General features: G+C 55.3%; 1 protein-coding gene across 1 annotated transcript; it reads left to right on the forward strand.

The window, feature by feature from the left end:
- Window position 1: 1 nt before the first annotated feature.
- Window positions 2-13695, forward strand: KDM6B (lysine demethylase 6B; the record flags this gene model as incomplete). Its single annotated transcript, XM_026660348.2, has 6 exons — window positions 2-30; window positions 224-411; window positions 8228-8369; window positions 8649-8775; window positions 11400-11570; window positions 13289-13695. Coding segments are annotated over 6 exons (681 nt in total), but the record flags the coding sequence as incomplete, so codon positions are not given.
- Window positions 13696-16517: the final 2822 nt, after the last annotated feature.

Consider the following 16517-nt stretch of genomic DNA (forward strand, 5'->3'; position numbering starts at 1 on the left):
CTGGGAGACCATCAGCGCCTTCTGTGACAGGTCAGGGGCGGGGCCAGAGCGTCGGGGGCAGGGCCAGGGTCACTGGGGCGGGGCATTACTGGGAAACCAGCCGCACCTTCTGCACTGAGTGCAGGGGCCACAGGGGCGGGGCCACAGTGGTGGGGGCGGAGCCATGGGGCTGTGCTGGTGACCCCTGCCCTTCCGAGTCTCACCCCCTCGCCCCCTCCGGCAGGCACGGCGTGGACTACCTGACGGGCTCCTGGTGGCCCATCCTGGAGGACCTGTACAAGTCGAACATCCCCGTGTACCGGTTCATCCAGCGCCCCGGGGACCTGGTGTGGATTAACGCAGGCACCGTGCACTGGGTGCAGGCCACGGGCTGGTGTAACAACATCGCCTGGAACGTCGGGCCCCTCACAGGTGCGGGCAGAGGGACCGGGGGGGCCCTCAGAGGGCGGGACATTGGTGGCTGTGGGGCCCAGGAGGAGGGTAGCAGAGGGGGCTGGGGTTCACGCTGCGGGACAAGGAATCTGGAGCCCCCCCCCTCACCAGGGCAGGATCTCCCTGCCTCAAACCTTCTGACGGGTGCGGAAGAGCCCGTGGTTCGGACAGAGACGTCCCTTGGGGGAGGAGCTATTAATGGGGAGTCTCTATGTCCTAGTGAGGACGGAAAATGATCAAATACAGGCAGTGTCTGATCAGAAACAGTCCACTAAAAAAGAACCCCGTTCAATTACAGCGTGTAATGGCAGACAGCTAAAAGGAGACAGAAGTCTAAATAACATGATGGGTGACCTGGAGAGCCTCGTGTTAAAGGAGGCTATCAATATAACAGGCATCACAGAAACATGGTGGAATGAGGATAATCAATGGGACACACTAATACCGGGGGATAAAATCTATCGGAAGGACAGAACAGGTCGTGCTGGTGGGGGAGTGGTGCTAGATGTGAAAGAAAGCGTTGAATCAAATGAAGGAATAATCGTCAGTGAATCAAAATGTCCCATAGATTCTCTGTGTGCAGCACCGTCAAAAAAGCGAACCGAATGTTGGGAATCATAAGCAAAGGGATAGATAATAAGGCGCTGTCACGGAGTCCCCGGGTGATGCTCTGGAACTGCTCCCCACAAAGCCAGTCAGGACTTTGGGGAGCCTCCTCTCCCTTGGAGCAGACTGTCTTCAGGGCAAGAAGCTCACATGGCTTCACCTCCTGGGTCTCTCCTGGGAGCATTCAGCATATGCCCCTCCATGCGCTTCCCACAGCGAGTCCGCCCCAGCGGGGTCCTGGGGAAGCCAAAGGGTTCTGCACCCCCAACTTCGCAGTCAGAGGTGACTCTTAGCCACCCAGTAAAACAGAGGTTTATTAGATGACAGGAACACGGTCTAAAACAGAGCTTGTAGGTACAGCAGCGAACGGGACCCCTCGGCCGGGTCCATTATGGGGTTCAGAGAGCCAGACACCCCCGTCTGCCCTCACTCCCCGTCCCCAGGTAGCTCCAACTCCCAAACCCCCTCCAGCCCCTCCTTCTCTTGGCTTTGTCTCTTTCCTGAGCCAGGAGGTCACCTGATCTCTTTGTTCACCTTTAGCTATTTCCTTGCAGGGGGGGAAGGGGCCCTGGCCATTTGTTGCCAGGGAGACAGAGTGTCAGTGATTTATGCACACTGGCCTTTCCCCACCACCTAGAGACTTAAGAAATGCATAGGGGAAACTGAGGCACCCACATAGTATTCAGAGGAAACATTAAGAACAGTTCCACTTCGTCACATCTCTCCCCCCTTCGAGACCGAACTGAGCGAGGTCACTTTAGCCAGTGACCTTGGGAAGTTCGAACCCACCAACGTTCCCATGGATGCCCCATCATCTCTCCCATTCCTTGGTGGGAGTTACACCAGGACATTCCAGTTTCAGGCCCACCCGTGGGTATGTTGTGCTTGATGGCGCTTGCATGTGGGAAGGTTTATGCGGCCTGTACCCTTTTGCCACCCCAATACCCCTGGGGTCTAAACTGAGATTGGGTCTTTTCTCAGCGCTCCAGTTTGGAGGGCTGCAATTCGAGCTCTCTTGGTTAAGAGTCCCCATCCTGACCTTTGCCACCCTCTGAACAGGTGTCTCTGTCTCCAGCAGCTCGGCATCAGCCCCTTGCATGTGACGCCGCCCAAAACAATACAGCTGCAGCTTTCTAAGGGCCTGCACCGTGGCCAGGCATTTCTTCTCTGAGGCCGCATAGTTCTGCTCCCAGGGCAGCAGTTTCTTGCTCAGGTACCCGGTGGGGTGTCTCCCGCCCTTAGCATCGGCTTGCATTAGCACCGTGCCCAGCCCTGCGTCTGAGGCGTTGGTGAACACTGCAAAAGGCTTGGCAAAGTCTGGGTTTACCAGATTTACTGGGCCCTGGATTAGAGCCTCCTTCAGTATACAGAGCGCCCTCTGGCCCTGCTCGGTCCAGACCACCTCGTCTGGCTTACCCCTCTCACATAGCTCAGGGATGGGGGCAGCTAGGGGACTAACGCGGGGTACAAACCTCTGGTAGCACCCCGCCATCCTGATAAAGGCCTGGACTTGTTTCTTGGTCTGGGGAATGGGCCAATCTCTGATCATCTCCACCTTGTACTTCTCAGCTTTTACCGTCAGTCCTGCCTCCTTGAGGCAGCCCAGCACCCTCTTCACCTGGGACACCTGTTCCTCCCAGGTCTGGCTAAAGACACACATGTCATCGACGTACGCCAGGGCCACGTTCTCCATCTCCTTCAGCTTGTCTAGAATCTCCCCAGGCCTAGGCGTGGGGTAGGCATTGGACACGGTGATGGCTTTAAGCTTCCGATAGGCCCCACAAAACCAGATCATCCTGTCTCCCTTGGGGACCAGCCCCACAGGTGAGGCCCGTGGGCTGTTGAACGGCTGGATCACATCTAAAGCCAGCATGTCCTTGACCTCTCTCTCCAGGTTCTGGGCTGCTTTCCCAGTGACTCTGAAGGGGGAACACCTGATGGGGAGATTGGCTCCCACCTCAGGGAAGAGATCCACCAGGGGGTCTTCCCCCTTCTCCTCCCATACAGCAGCTCGAAAGGGAAGAACCCTGTGGATTCCTGGGGCACCACCAGCTGCCTCCCGATTCCCCACAGTTCTACTTCCCCTTGGGAAGCCCATTCCTGGTACAGGGATCCCTTCTCCCACAGGACTCTGTCCCTGCAGCCTTCCCCAAGGGGGTTTGCAGCGCTGTGGCCAGCAAGTTCCCTCAGCTTCTTCAAGGAGGGATCCCTCTGCAGCTCGGTCTGGAATTCAGCTGCTGGGGAAGGGAGTGGGACCTGTTACCTCTCGCTGGCTGGGCCTGGGGTCGCAGCCCCCCTGAGCCCTGTCCCTGGTAGCTCCCTCCCTGCTGTGTAATCACTTCCCAGCAGCACGCCTGGACCAGGCAAACCTGGTTGGCAGCCGACCTGCCCTGTCTGGGTGTCCCCCCACTCAGCTGGGGTCTCAGCTCCCACCGTGCCCAGCGCTGCCCTGACTGTCCCAGTGCGGGCAGGCACCGAGCTCTCTGCTCTGGTCACAGCATCAGAGCCAGCATGAGCCCCCTCTCCGGTGTGCAGGGGGGCAGGGAGCATCTCTCCCTCCCACTCAGCCCCACGGGTCTGGTTACAGGTAGGCAGGTATTCTGAGCCCAGCAGCCCCTCCCTCCTGCCAGCCAGGTCATTTGCATTTTCACTGACAATTTCCCTCTTAGCCAATTGGTTAGCGGGATTCAAATTCAAATCCGCGGCCGTTACAGGGGCAGGGCCTGGATCTTGTCCCAAAGAGACACAGTCACCCCCCAACAGGACCTCACAGCCGATATCCTGGAGAACCCCAATGACCAGCCAGCCCGACCCCTCCTGGGTCTGCACAGGGATCCAGGCCATAGACAGGGCGAGGGCCTTCATCCCGGGGACCTTCCCCCAGGTCACACAGCCCCTCAGCATCTGCGGCTGCACCACCCGGGGCCCGACAACAGTTCTCTGTGTCCCAGGGTCTCGCCATCCCAGGCAGGTCCCCCCATTGACCACCACCTTCCGCTCCCACTGGGGGTCCGAGGGGCCTGAGCCCAAGAGACTCCATGCAGACATATAGGCGGGGCCAGGAGTGGGAGCCTGTCCACCACCCCACCCATCTGGCTGACAGTGTCTATGGTCTTGGGTCCCAGCAAGGGAGCTAGATACCGGGGCTTTTCCGCAGGGTCCCCCTGGTTCAAATCGCCAGCCTGCATGAAGGCCGTGTGGTGGGCATCCACATCCCCCCCCTCATTAACCAGGGGCAGCAATTTAGTGTCGAGGTTCCCTGCAGAACTGGCAGCCCGGGGTCTATCCCCACTCACCACTGGGAAGCCCCCTATGCCTCTCCGCTCCACCATCGCCAGTCCATGCTGCTGCTGCTTCTCCTGCAGCTTTTCCTCGGGCTCTTGCTCTCTCTCACGGTCCTCTCGCTCTCTCAGACTCAGCTCCAGTCCCAACCGTCTCCGACCCCCTGATGGGGAACCCGATCGTGAAGACCCCCGTCTGGTTGGGGACCAGACTCTTGGGGATGCCTGGCTACTGCTCCAGCTGCTCCCAGATCCTCTTGTAGCCCCGTCTGGGTCAGGAATCTGCTCCTTAGAGCGGTCCTCGTCCTCCAGCTGCACGATTAACTGGGCCTCGGTGAACTTCCCAATGCGTAACCCTCTTTTTGCACAGGATCACAATGTCCTTCTTGAGGAGATGGTGATAGGCCATCACTTCACTGTTCCCAAGTTGCTTTGGACTCAGAGGCCCGTGTGCTCTCAGCTCCCCCACGGTTTCCAGGAAGAACCCCTAGTGTGCCAGCCCTTCTCGTGGTCACCACCTCTTTGCCAGGGTCGAGCTTCAGACTCCTCCGCCCCTGGGACCGCTCGCTGCAATCCCCAGGGGAACCCTGTTACAGCAAAAGTCCTTCTCTCTCCCAGGGTCGAGCGGCAAGCTCCTCCGCCCCTGAGACTGCTCGCTGCAGTCCTCAGGGGGACCCCCGTTACTCCAACAGTCCTTCTCACTGGTCACACACTCCTAGGGGTTAATCGCCCCCTGCAACCGTCCCTCTCTGAGCCTTCAGCACGCCTGGTCCTTGGTATCCCCCCTGTTTTACTGCTCCCCAGTCACTTACTGCAAGAAGCGCCATTCACAGGGTGCAGTACATCCCACCGCTACCACCAGTTGTCACGGAGTCCCCGGGTGATGCTCTGGAACTGCTCCCCACAAAGCCAGTCAGGACTTTGGGGAGCCTCCTCTCCCTTGGAGCAGACTGTCTTCAGGGCAAGAAGCTCACACGGCTTCACCTCTTGGGTCTCTCCTGGGAGCATTCAGCATATGCCCCTCCGTGCGCTTCCCACAGCGAGTCCGCCCCGGCGGGGTCCTGGGGAAGCCAAAGGGTTCTGCACCCCCCATTTCGCAGTCAGAGGTGACTCTCAGCCAGCCAGTAAAACAGAGGTTTATTAGATGACAGGAACACGGTCTAAAACAGAGCTTGTAGGTACAGCAGCGAACGGGACCCCTCGGCCGGGTCCATTATGGGGTTCAGAGAGCCAGACACCCCCGTCTGCCCTCACTCCTAGTCCCCAGGTAGCTCCAACTCCCAAACCCCCTCCAGCCCCTCCTTCTCTTGGCTTTGTCTCTTTCCTGAGCCAGGAGGTCACCTGATCTCTTTGTTCACCTTTAGCTATTTCCTTGCAGGGAGGGAAGGGGCCCTGGCCATTTGTTGCCAGGGAGACAGAGTGTCAGTGATTTATGCACACTGGCCTTTCCCCACCACCTAGAGACTTAAGAAATGCATAGGGGAAACTGAGGCACCCACATAGTATTCAGAGGAAACATTAAGAACAGTCCCACTTCGTCACAGGCGCAAAATATCCTATTGCCTCTATATAAATCCATGGTACGTCCACATAGAATCATAGAATATCAGGGTTGGAAGAGACCTCAGGAGGTATCTAGTCCAACCCCCTGCTCAAAGCAGGACCAATCCCAACTAACTCATCCCAGCCAGGGCTTTGTCAAGCCGGGCCTTAGAGGTTTTTAAGGAAGGAGATTCCACCACCTCCCTAGGTAACCCATTCCAGTGCTTCGCCACCCTCCTAGTGAAAAAGTTTTTCCTAATATCCAACCTACACCTCCCCCACTGCAACTTGAGACCATTGCTCCTTGTTCTGTCATCTGCCACCACTGAGAACAGTCTAGATCCATGCTCTTTTGAACCCCCCGCCCCTTCAGGTAGTTGAAAGCAGCTATCAAATCCCCCCTCACTCTTCTCTTCTGCAGACTAAACAATCCCAGTTCCCTCAGCCTCTCCTCATAAGTCATGTGCTCCAGCCCCCTAATCATTTTTGTTGCCCTCCGCTGGACTCTTTCCAATTTTTCCACATCCTTCTTGTAGTGTGGGGCCCAAAACTGGACACAGTATTCCAGATGAGGCCTTGCCAATGTCGAATAAAGGGGAACGATCATGTCCCTCGATCTGCTGACAATGCCCCTACTTATACAGCCCAAAATGCCGTTAACCTTCTTGGCAACAAGGGCACACTGCTGACTCCTATCCAGCTTCTCGTCCACTGTAACCCCTAGGTCCTTTTCTGCAGAACTGCTGCCTAGCCATTCGGTCCCTAGTCTGTAACAGTGAATGGGATTCTTCCGTCCTAAGTGCAGGACTCTGCACTTGTCCTGTTGAACCTCATCAGGTTTCTTTTGGCCCAATCCACTAATTTGTCTAGGTCCCTCTGTATCCTATCCCTACCCTCCAGCGTATCTATCACTCTTTCCAGTTTAGTGTCATCTGCAAACTTGCTGAGGGTGCAGTCGACGCCATCCTCCAGATCATTAATGAAGATATTGAACAAAAACGGCCCCAGGACCAACCCTTGGGGCACTCCACTTGAAACCGGCTGCCAACTAGACATGGAGCCGTTGATCACTACCCGTTGAGCCCGACAATCTAACCAGATTTCTATCCACCATTCATCCAGCCCATACTTCTTTAACTTGGTGGCAAGAATACTGTGGGAGACGGTATCAAAAGCTTTGCTAAAGTCAAGGAATAACACATCCACTGCTTTCCCCTCATCCACAGACCCAGTTATCTCCTCATAGAAGGCAATTAGGTTAGTCAGGCATGACTTGCCCTTGGTGAATCCATGCTGACTGTTCCTGATCACTTTCCTCTCCTCTAAGTGCTTCAGAATTGATTCCTTGAGGACCTGCTCCATGATTTTTCCAGGGACATCTTGAATACTGCGTGCATATGTGGTCGCCCCATCTCAAAAAAGCGATATTGGAATTGGAAAAGGTTCAGAAAAGGGCAACAAAAATTATTAGGGGCATGAAACTGCTGCCGTATGAGGAGAGATTAATAAGACTGGGACTTTTCAGCTTGGAAAAGAGACGACTAAGGGGGGATATGACAGAGGGCTATAAAATCATGACTGGCATAGAGAAAGTAGATAAGGAAGTGTTGTTTACTACTTCTCATAACACAAGAACTAGGGGTCACCCACTGAAATTAATAGGCAGCAGGTTTAAAACAAACAAAAGGACGTATTTCTTCACACAATGCACAGTCAACCTGGGGAACTCCTCGCCGGAGCATGTTGTGAAGGCCAAGACTATAACAGAGTTCAAAAAAGAACTAGAGAAGTTCATGGAGGACAGGTTCATCATTGGCTATTAGCCAGGATGGGCAGGGATGTTGTCCCTAGCCTCGGTTTGCCAGAAGCTGGGAGTGGGCGATGGGGGATGGGTCACTTGATGATTCCCTGTTCTGTTCATTCTCTCTGGGGCACCTGGCATTGACCGCTGTTGGTGGACAGGATACTGGGCTACATGGACCTTTGGTCTGACCCTGTCTGGCTGTTCTTATGTTCTTCTCTCATGTATTTGGCTCCACCAAGTGGCAGAAATGTGTACTGCAGCCTCAGGAGGGTACTGGTGGGTTCAGGGGGGCAGGGAATGGGACACGGGGCCTGTCCCCTCTAGGGGGCGCCGGCTCCCGTCTGGCCCCAGGGCAGGGACCGGCTGGCTCAGGGGGGTGGGGAATGGGACATGGGGCCTGTCCCCTCTAGGGGGCGCCGGCTCCCGTCCGGCCCCAGGGCAGGGACTAGCTGGCTGCAGGGGGGACGGGGAATGGGGCATGGGGCCTGTCCCCCCCAGGGCTGCGGCTGTGTCTGGGGTGGGATTTTGCCGGACGCTGCCTCACCCTCTCCCCCTCCCGCAGCCTATCAATACCAGCTGGCCCTGGAGCGCTACGAGTGGAACGAGGTGAAGAACGTGAAATCCATCGTGCCCATGATCCACGTCTCGTGGAACGTCGCCCGGACGGTCAAGATCAGCGACCCTGACCTCTACAAGATGATCAAGTGAGCGGCGCCCCTGTGACTCCTCCCCACCCTGCCCTACCTCCTGCCCTGTGAGCCCGGCTGGTGGGCTTGGTGGGGTTCCCCTAGAAATTGGAGTGGGAGTTACCACCCCATTGAGATGCATGGGGCAGCTCCCCCCCTCAGAGAAATAGGGTCAGGCTCTTGGCAGACTCAGGCAGCGTCGGTGACACTTAGGGCAGCTCCCCCCTCTGAGCGCTTGCCCGCGTCTCGCTCCCTCTCCGTCCCACTCACTCGCTCCCCGTCTTCTCTCCCTGCCAGGTATTGCCTCATGCAGTCCATCAAGCACTGCCAGGTGCTGCGGGAGACCCTGGTGCGTTCGGGGAAGAAGATCGCCTACCAGGGCCGGGTGAAGGACGAGCCGGCGTACTATTGCAACGAGTGTGACGTGAGTGCCGGGGCTGCGAGGGGGGGTCCCCCTGCAGCCGCTAGCTACTGGCCAGCTCCTCTAGCACCCGCAGGGCACTAGAGGTCGCTGTGTTGCCAGATTTCCCGTCCTTCGGCCGAGACAGCCACACCCCTCGGCCTCGAGGGCTGGCGACCCGGCCCGACCCGCACCCTTCTGCTTCCAAATCTTCAACCTGCCGCTTCAGTCGGAGATGGGATCTGCTGTCCCTGAACTGTTGGGCAGAGTTGCCGTCTGGCTGCGCCTCCTCTCGGAGGTGGCTGCAGCAGAGACCCCGCTCGGATTCCGCTGTGACAGGGTTTATGGTTAATAAAATCCACGGTTAAGGAAAGACACCTTTGTGGGCAGCAGGGAATACAACATCCCAGTTTGAGCTCTGTGCATGAGATTTGTTTACTCTGTAAAATGCCTCCTGTCCCACATCCAGTTTGGGATTTCGTTGCGGCGTCAACCTCGTCCGCACTAAGAGACGGGTCCGTAATGGGCTAAAAGCCAGAAACAGTGAGTATGAAACGCGGTTTGTTTAAAAGAGAGAGAGAAAAGGGCAGCTCGCGATTTTTGGATACCCCGGGCACGTGGCCGCAAACCCGTTGCCTTTGAAAAAGGAAGAGACGGATCGTAATCATGGGTGAAGATGGCGGAACGGCTCGGGCGGATGGGGGAAAAATGGAGCAACAACAAAACGTGGTGCAAACGGGCGAACAACTCAGCGAAATGCAGAAGAGGAACATGGCGAGAGGGACTCGATGAAACGGGGCAAAACCGGATTAGCGACTTGGCTAAAATTGGTGGAAACAGATCAGCGAGGAGTCTGTCTACATGGGAAGGAAATGGATTACTGACTCGTCGTAAGGGGAAGAAAATGGAGTCGAGATTTGGCTAGATGTGGTGTGAAAGAATTAGCCATCATGCTAAATATAGAGTAAATGGATAAAGAATTTAGCCGAACGGCACAAACAGGATGCAGACGGATCAGCGACTCGTCAGAATGGGGGGCAGAGCGGCTAATGACTTGGTTAATTAACGTAGGTGGATTAGCAATTAAACAGGCCGAAAACGGATTCGTCCTTTGGCTAAACGGGATGAGCACGGATTAGCCAAGTGGCTACATGTGGTGAATCTGGTCAGCGTGGCATAAATTGATTGGTGACCAGCTGAGCAAAGTTTAAATGGATTAGTGACTCCACAGAACGGGACACAGAGAGTTAGCGACGCGGTGAAATGCTGTGCAGACCGATGAGCAACCCGGTCAGACACAGCGTAAACGGTTTAGCGACTCGGGTAATTGGGGTGCCGGTGGATTAGCCACTCAGGGCAAAGCCACACAGGAGGATTCGTGACTTGGCTAACCACGGCAGGAATGGATTAGCCGTGTGGCTTCCCGCCATGCAGACAGGTGAGTGGTTTGGCTACGCACGGCAGAACTGGGTTAGCCGCGCGGCCACACCGGGAGAAGACGGATGAGCAACTGGGCTAAACGTGGTGCAGATGAATCGGCGACGGGTGAAGAGGGATGAACTGAGAGAAGAGGAGGAGGACCGGGCGCTTGGTGTCCAGAGAGGGGGATGCCGGAGCCCCAGATGGGATCGGAGACGGCCGTCAGCAGTCAGGGCCGGCCGCAGAGCCAGTCTCGGGGGAAGAAGTGGCCGGCCGGCTCTTAAACGCAGCCCAGCTTATGTGACGTGGCTCGCCCTGCCGGGGATCCCCGGGGACCCTCCGTGGGGCTTGGCATCGAGGGAGAGCCCCTGGCTCCAGAGACCTGACACCCGCAGAGCACGGACTAGTGTGCAAAGCATCTGGCACCATCGCTGTGTGACCGCAGTGTCTCATGTGCCTGTTAAAGCACCAGGGCGGGAGCCAGGACTCCTGGGTTCTCTCCCCGGCTCTGGGAAGGGAGTGGGGGCTGGTGGTTAGAGCAGGGGGGGCTGGGAACCAGGACTCCTGGGTTCCGCTCCTGGCTCAGGGAGGGCCTGTACCCGTAACCGCGGTGGCTATGAACGCACCTTTGGAAAGCGTACAAATAAAGCTCTCTCCCCCGACACTGCGCCGGCTGCTTCTCTTGTTGGTGCCCCAATCACCGCCATGATCCAGGCCACCCAGCCTGAGCCCCACGGCCTCTGATGGGGTTGGGGAGGTGGGGGACTGCGCACTGGAGGGAGCGGGGTTTGTGGACTGGCTCTAGTACGTTCATTAACACAGCAAAGGATGTGGGGGGCTGGGAGCCAGGAGCCAGGACACCTGGGTTCTTTCCCCGGCTCTGGGAGAGGAGTGGGGGCTGGTGGGTTAGAGCAGGGGGGGTTGGGAGCCAGGACTCCTGGGTTCTCTCCCTGGCTCTGGGAGGGGAGTGGGGGATGGTGGGTCAGAGCAGGGGGGGCTGGGAGCCCGGACTCCTGGGTTCTCTCCCTGGCTCTGGGAGCGAAGTGGGGACTGGTGGGTTAGAGCAGGGACCTGGGAGCCAGGACGCCTGGGTTCCATTTCTTGCTCTACCCTGCCCCCAGTTTCCATTAGGGCGGTGGCCTGGTGCCACGCCACCCTCCTCTCCGACATGCGCGGTGCAGCCAGCAGCCAGCAGGGGGAGCTCACGCCCGTATGTCCCGCCCCTGCAGGTGGAGGTGTTCAATATCCTGTTTGTGACGAGCGAGAATGGCAGCAAGAACACGTACCTGGTGCACTGCGAGGACTGCGCCCGCCAGCGCAGCACCGCCCTGCATGGCGTGGTGGTGCTGGAGCAGTACAAGACGGAGGAGCTGATGCAGATCTACGACAGCTTCACCCTGGTGAGGGGCAGGGGGCGCTGTGGGGCAGGGAGCGGGGGAGGCGCTAGGGGGCACTGTGAGGCAGGGAGAGGGGCAGGGGCTCAGCAGGGGGCGCTCTCCCCTGGCAGGCAGGGCTGGCCCCAGGGTGGCGCTAGGGGGCACTGGGCTGCAGGGTGCACATTTTCCCAGTTGGGGTCCCTTTTTCCCTGGTGACTCACTGGAACGTATGCTCCTGGGGGGAATTCTGCACCAAAAAATTAAAAATTCCGTGGTCAATATTTTAAACTTAATATTTTAATTGTGAAAAATCACAGAATCTTATCTCGCTGGTTTCAATTATTTTGGACCTTTATTTCAAAATACCTGTCAGCAAGTACGTCTGAATGAATCAGGCGCTGTGTTTTTGATGTGTCCCTGCATCCCACCCCCATCCCCATGTGACCCTGCACCCCCTTCCCCCTCTCCATGTGTCCTTGCACCCCCACTCAGCCACTCCCTCCCCCATCCCCATGTGACCATGCACCCCCTTACCCGTCTCCATGTGTCCCTCTGCCCCCACTTAGCCATCCCCTTCCTCCCATGTGGCTCTGCACCCCCTTCCCTGTCTCCTTGTGTCCTTGCACCCCCACTCAGCCACTCCTTCCCCCATCCCTGTGTGTCCCTGTGCCCCCACTTAGCCATCCTCCTCGTCCCATGTGGCCCTGCACCCCCTCCCCCATCCCTATGTGTCCTTCCCCCTGCCTCCCCCCGTGCCCATGTGTCCCCACACTCTCACTCCCATTCAGCTCCTGCCCCAGTCTGTCCCACCCCACTAGCCCTTCTGAAGCCCCATCTGTGACCCCAGCAGCCCCATGTGCCCCATGTTGTCCGTCCCCCCATATCACCTGTCTCCTGACCTGGCCCAGAAGCAGGGCGCTGTGAAGAAGGCAGCCTCTTTCTCTTCCCTATCGGCAGCTGGACCTGCTCCCTCCTGGGAGCAGCTGCTCTCTGTTCTTGTGCCACAGCAGCCCCTGGTGGGCAAAAGGGCTGACTGCAGCACCTTTCCGGCAGAATGTTTTTTCTGCGTGGGGGCGGAGGGGAATTCTGCGTGGCAGATGAATTCTGCGCATGCGCAGTGGTGCAGAATTCCCCCAGGAGTAAACGTAAAGGTGGGGTGGGGAAGGGATAGCTCAGTGGTTTGAGAATTGGCCTGCTAAACCCAGGGTTGTGAGTTCAATCCTCAAGGGGGCCACTTAGGGATCTGGGGCAAAAATCAGTACTTGGTCCTGCTAGTGAAGGCAGGGGGCTGGACTCGATGACCTTTTGAGGGCCCTTCCAGTTCTATGAGATAGATCAGGGATCGGCAACCTTTCAGAAGCAGTGTGCCGAGTCTTCATTTATCCACTCTAATTGAAGGTTTCGCGGGCCAGTAATACATTTTAACGTTTTTAGAAGGTCTCTTGCTTTAAGTCTATAATATATAACTAAACTATTGTTGTATGTAAAGTAAATGAGGTTTTTAAAATGTTTAAGAAGCTTCATTTAAAATTAAATTAAAATGCAGAGCCCCCCGGACTGGTGGCCAGGACCCAGGCAGTGTGAGTGCCACTGAAAATCAGCTCGCGTGCTGCCTTCGGCACGCGTGCCATAGGTTGCCTACCCCTGAGATAGATAGATAGGTATTGGGGGGAGGGAGTGCCCTGCTCCCACCCACAGGACTCCTGGGTCCCATTAACCCTTTCTTTCCTTCCCACCTGCAGGCTGGATCCCCCAGCTCCAGATGAGCCAGACCTCGCCCAGGTACTTCCTGGGCAGAGACAGGAATCAGCTCCCCCTTCCCCGGTGCCCCCCTGCCCCGCTGGGGAAAGGAGGGGACATCTCGGCACCGCCCGTCCCAGTGGCCAATCGCAGACAAGCTCTTGTTTACACCGGAACCGCTCCGGCCCAATCAGCTTTGCTGTTGAAACGAGGGGGAGGGGGCGGAGCCCCAGAAGCAGCCAATCTTCTGCGTGATCCGAGGAGCCAATCCGCAAGCAGCCTGTGAATACAGAAACTCAAACAAATGAACTTTTTAATTTATTCTTGAAAATGACCTTTGGGGGAGACGGGGAAACTTTTTAAAAAAAATATTTTTTTTTTTGGAAAATAATAAAAACCACAAAAAAAAGAAGAGAAAATCCCACCCACGAGACGGGAAAAGGACAAACGTGGATCCTGGGCAGCTCGGAGGGGCCGGCGGAGCCCTCCGGGCGGTTCCCTGACAGACACACGCCGGCCTTCAACCGGGGACAGGAGATTGGCTGCACGCAGGAGAACACGGACTGGAGCTCAGCCAGAATCTCTTGGAGCATTAACTCATTCGTTTTGCAGAAGCGGGGCGGGTGGCGGGGTGGGGGGCCGAGAAACTGGCAGCAGCGGGGAAAGGGGGTTGGGTTGTTTTTTTTTTTTTTTGTTGTTTTTTTTATTTTTTAAAAAAGAAAAATAAGAAAAAAAAAAAAACAACCAACAAAAAAACACAACCAACCACCAACAAAAAAAATACGGGTTTTTTACGCAGGAATTTCCCTTTGTTTCCTCTTTGTGCGTTTGTGGCCGTGGGAGATTGTACATTGGTTTATATATATATCGGCGCGGGGCGGGCGGTTTGTGTGGGCGTGCGTGGTTTGATACTCACTCTTCTTTGCTTTCTGATATCCTGGCCGCTTGGTTTGGGAGTCTTTTTATTCGATGTGTTCCTGGCTTGCTTTTTTTTTCTCTTCTGAACTCATGTGAAGGAGCCAATTCCCGCCGGCTTGGGTCTCCGATTGTGCGAACGATGGTGCAAAGGGGGAGCAAGGAACTGTGCTCGGATTCCAGCCCCGTGTGCAGGACTTCGCGGGAACCCTGCGCCCGGGAGCTGCCTTCCCCTGGGTTAAGCGTTTCGTACAATCGCAGCCGTGATTTACACTTCTCTCAGGTCATCCACAGAAACAGCCAGGACGGCAGGACAGAAATCTGCCTTAACTCCCCCCGCCGGCCAGGTTTCGCCTCTCCACTTCTCACTTGTTTTGAAACCAGAAACACGTCGGGTGCTTCTTCTTTTTTGTTTTTTTTTACCTCCAGGCCTCAGATTTTTGCAATTTGTAAATTGTCCTCTGTTGTTGTGTATTTTTTTTTATTTATACATCATTTTTGTAATGATTTCTCTATTTATTGGTTGCTATTGAGGGGTTGATTTGAACATTCGAGGGTTGTTTTTTTAAATGTCCTTTTTTTTTTTTTAATCGTGTGTATTTGTCTGTTTCTCGCCGGAATTTTTTCGTTTGGTTTTTTTTGGTTTTTAATGTTAAGCTCGGCCCGTCCCCGGCATCGTGAGACGGGGTTTTTTGTTCTAGTCTTTTGCCTCTTTTCATGGTGCTGAATTCCATAATCACTGTGCGATCGGGACTTCTGTTCATTTCCTTTTGAGGAATCTTGTCCCTTTTCCCCTCCCCTTGTAGAAAATCCCCCCTCCTATCCCAGCATCTCGCCAACACACTGAACGAAACAAGCGGAAGTCTGGGTCCTCCTGGATTATACTGTACTGTAAGGCGACAAAGGAAAAAAAATCTTATTTTGTAAATGTAAAAAAGATTAAATTAACTCACAGAGATACAGAAAAGGCCTCGTTGCTTTTTGTTCCAAACGGAACGGCGAGTTTCTTCGTTGACGCTCCAAAGCTCAGGAGCTGGGCGATAAGTCTCTGGGCCGTGACTTGGTCTTTGCCGTCTCTTGGTGGCTTCAAATCAAACATTTCCCGGAAGATGCTTTGGCCAAACCCTACCAATGAATCTATGAATCCACTTCACAGCTGAGAGCAGCGCTGGGCCCAGTGGAAAAAAGTGGTGAGGGGGGCGGAGAAGAAGCCACAGAAAGGATCCCAGGGCTCCGTCCCCGGAGTATCTCCAGTGGGCACCGTGGTTACGTGGGGAGGAAATCCCGGGCGGTCAGAGGGGACGATCAAGTGGATCTTCTGACCTGAAACTACCCCGGCATCATTAAAGCAATAACTGCCCATGACTGCCATAAGAACATAAGTTCGGCCATATTGGGTCAGATCAAAGGTCCAGTGGCCAATGCCAGGTGCCCCAGAGGGAGTGAACAGAACAGGGAACCATCGAGTGATCCATCCCCTGTCGCCCATTCCAAGCGTCTGGCAGATAGAGGCGAGGGACACCATCCCTGCCCTTCCTGGCAAATAGCCATTGATGGACCCATTGTCCATGAACTACTCTAGTTCTTTTTTGACCCCTGTTATAGTTTTGGCCTTCGCGACATCCTCTGGTGAGGAGTTCCACAGGTTGACTGTGCGTTGTGTGAAGAGATACTTCCTTTTGTTTGTTTTCAACCTGCTGCCTATTCATTTCATTTGGTGACCCCTCGTTCTTGTGTTATGAGAAGGAGGAAATAACACTTCCTTATTTACTTTCTCCACACCCGTCATGATTTTATAGACCTCAATCATATCCCCCCTTAGTCGTCTCTTTTCCAAGCTGAAAAGTCCCAGTTTTATTCATCTCTCCTCATGCGGAAGCCGTTCCAGACGACTAATAATTTTTGTTGACCTTTTCTGAACCTTTTCCAATTCCAATATATCTTGTTTGAGATGGGGCGACCACATCTGCACACAGTATTCAAGGTGTGGGCGGCCCATGGATTTATATAGAGGCAATAGGATATTTTCTGCCTTATTATCTATCCCTTGCCTAATGATTCCCAACGTTCTGTTCGCTTTTTTGACGCTGCTGCACATTGAGCGGATGTTTTCAGAGAACTATCCACAGTGACTCCAAGATCTCTCTTGAGCGTACACAGGTCAGTGCCAGACTGAGCCTGAGCCTTCGTGGGTCAAGCGGTTTCCTGCGTGGGTCCCTCCCCCTGCACACAACACTAATCATAGAAAACAAAGTAACTTTATTTTTAGTTAGTATAGCAGGGCTAGCAGGGCCGCGGGTCGGGAGTGAGGGGCAC

The sequence above is a fragment of the Terrapene carolina genome, unplaced genomic scaffold (assembly GCF_002925995.2).
Source record: "Terrapene carolina triunguis isolate 2854851 unplaced genomic scaffold, T_m_triunguis-2.0 Scaffold751, whole genome shotgun sequence".
NCBI classification, from domain to species: Eukaryota; Metazoa; Chordata; order Testudines; family Emydidae; genus Terrapene; species Terrapene triunguis.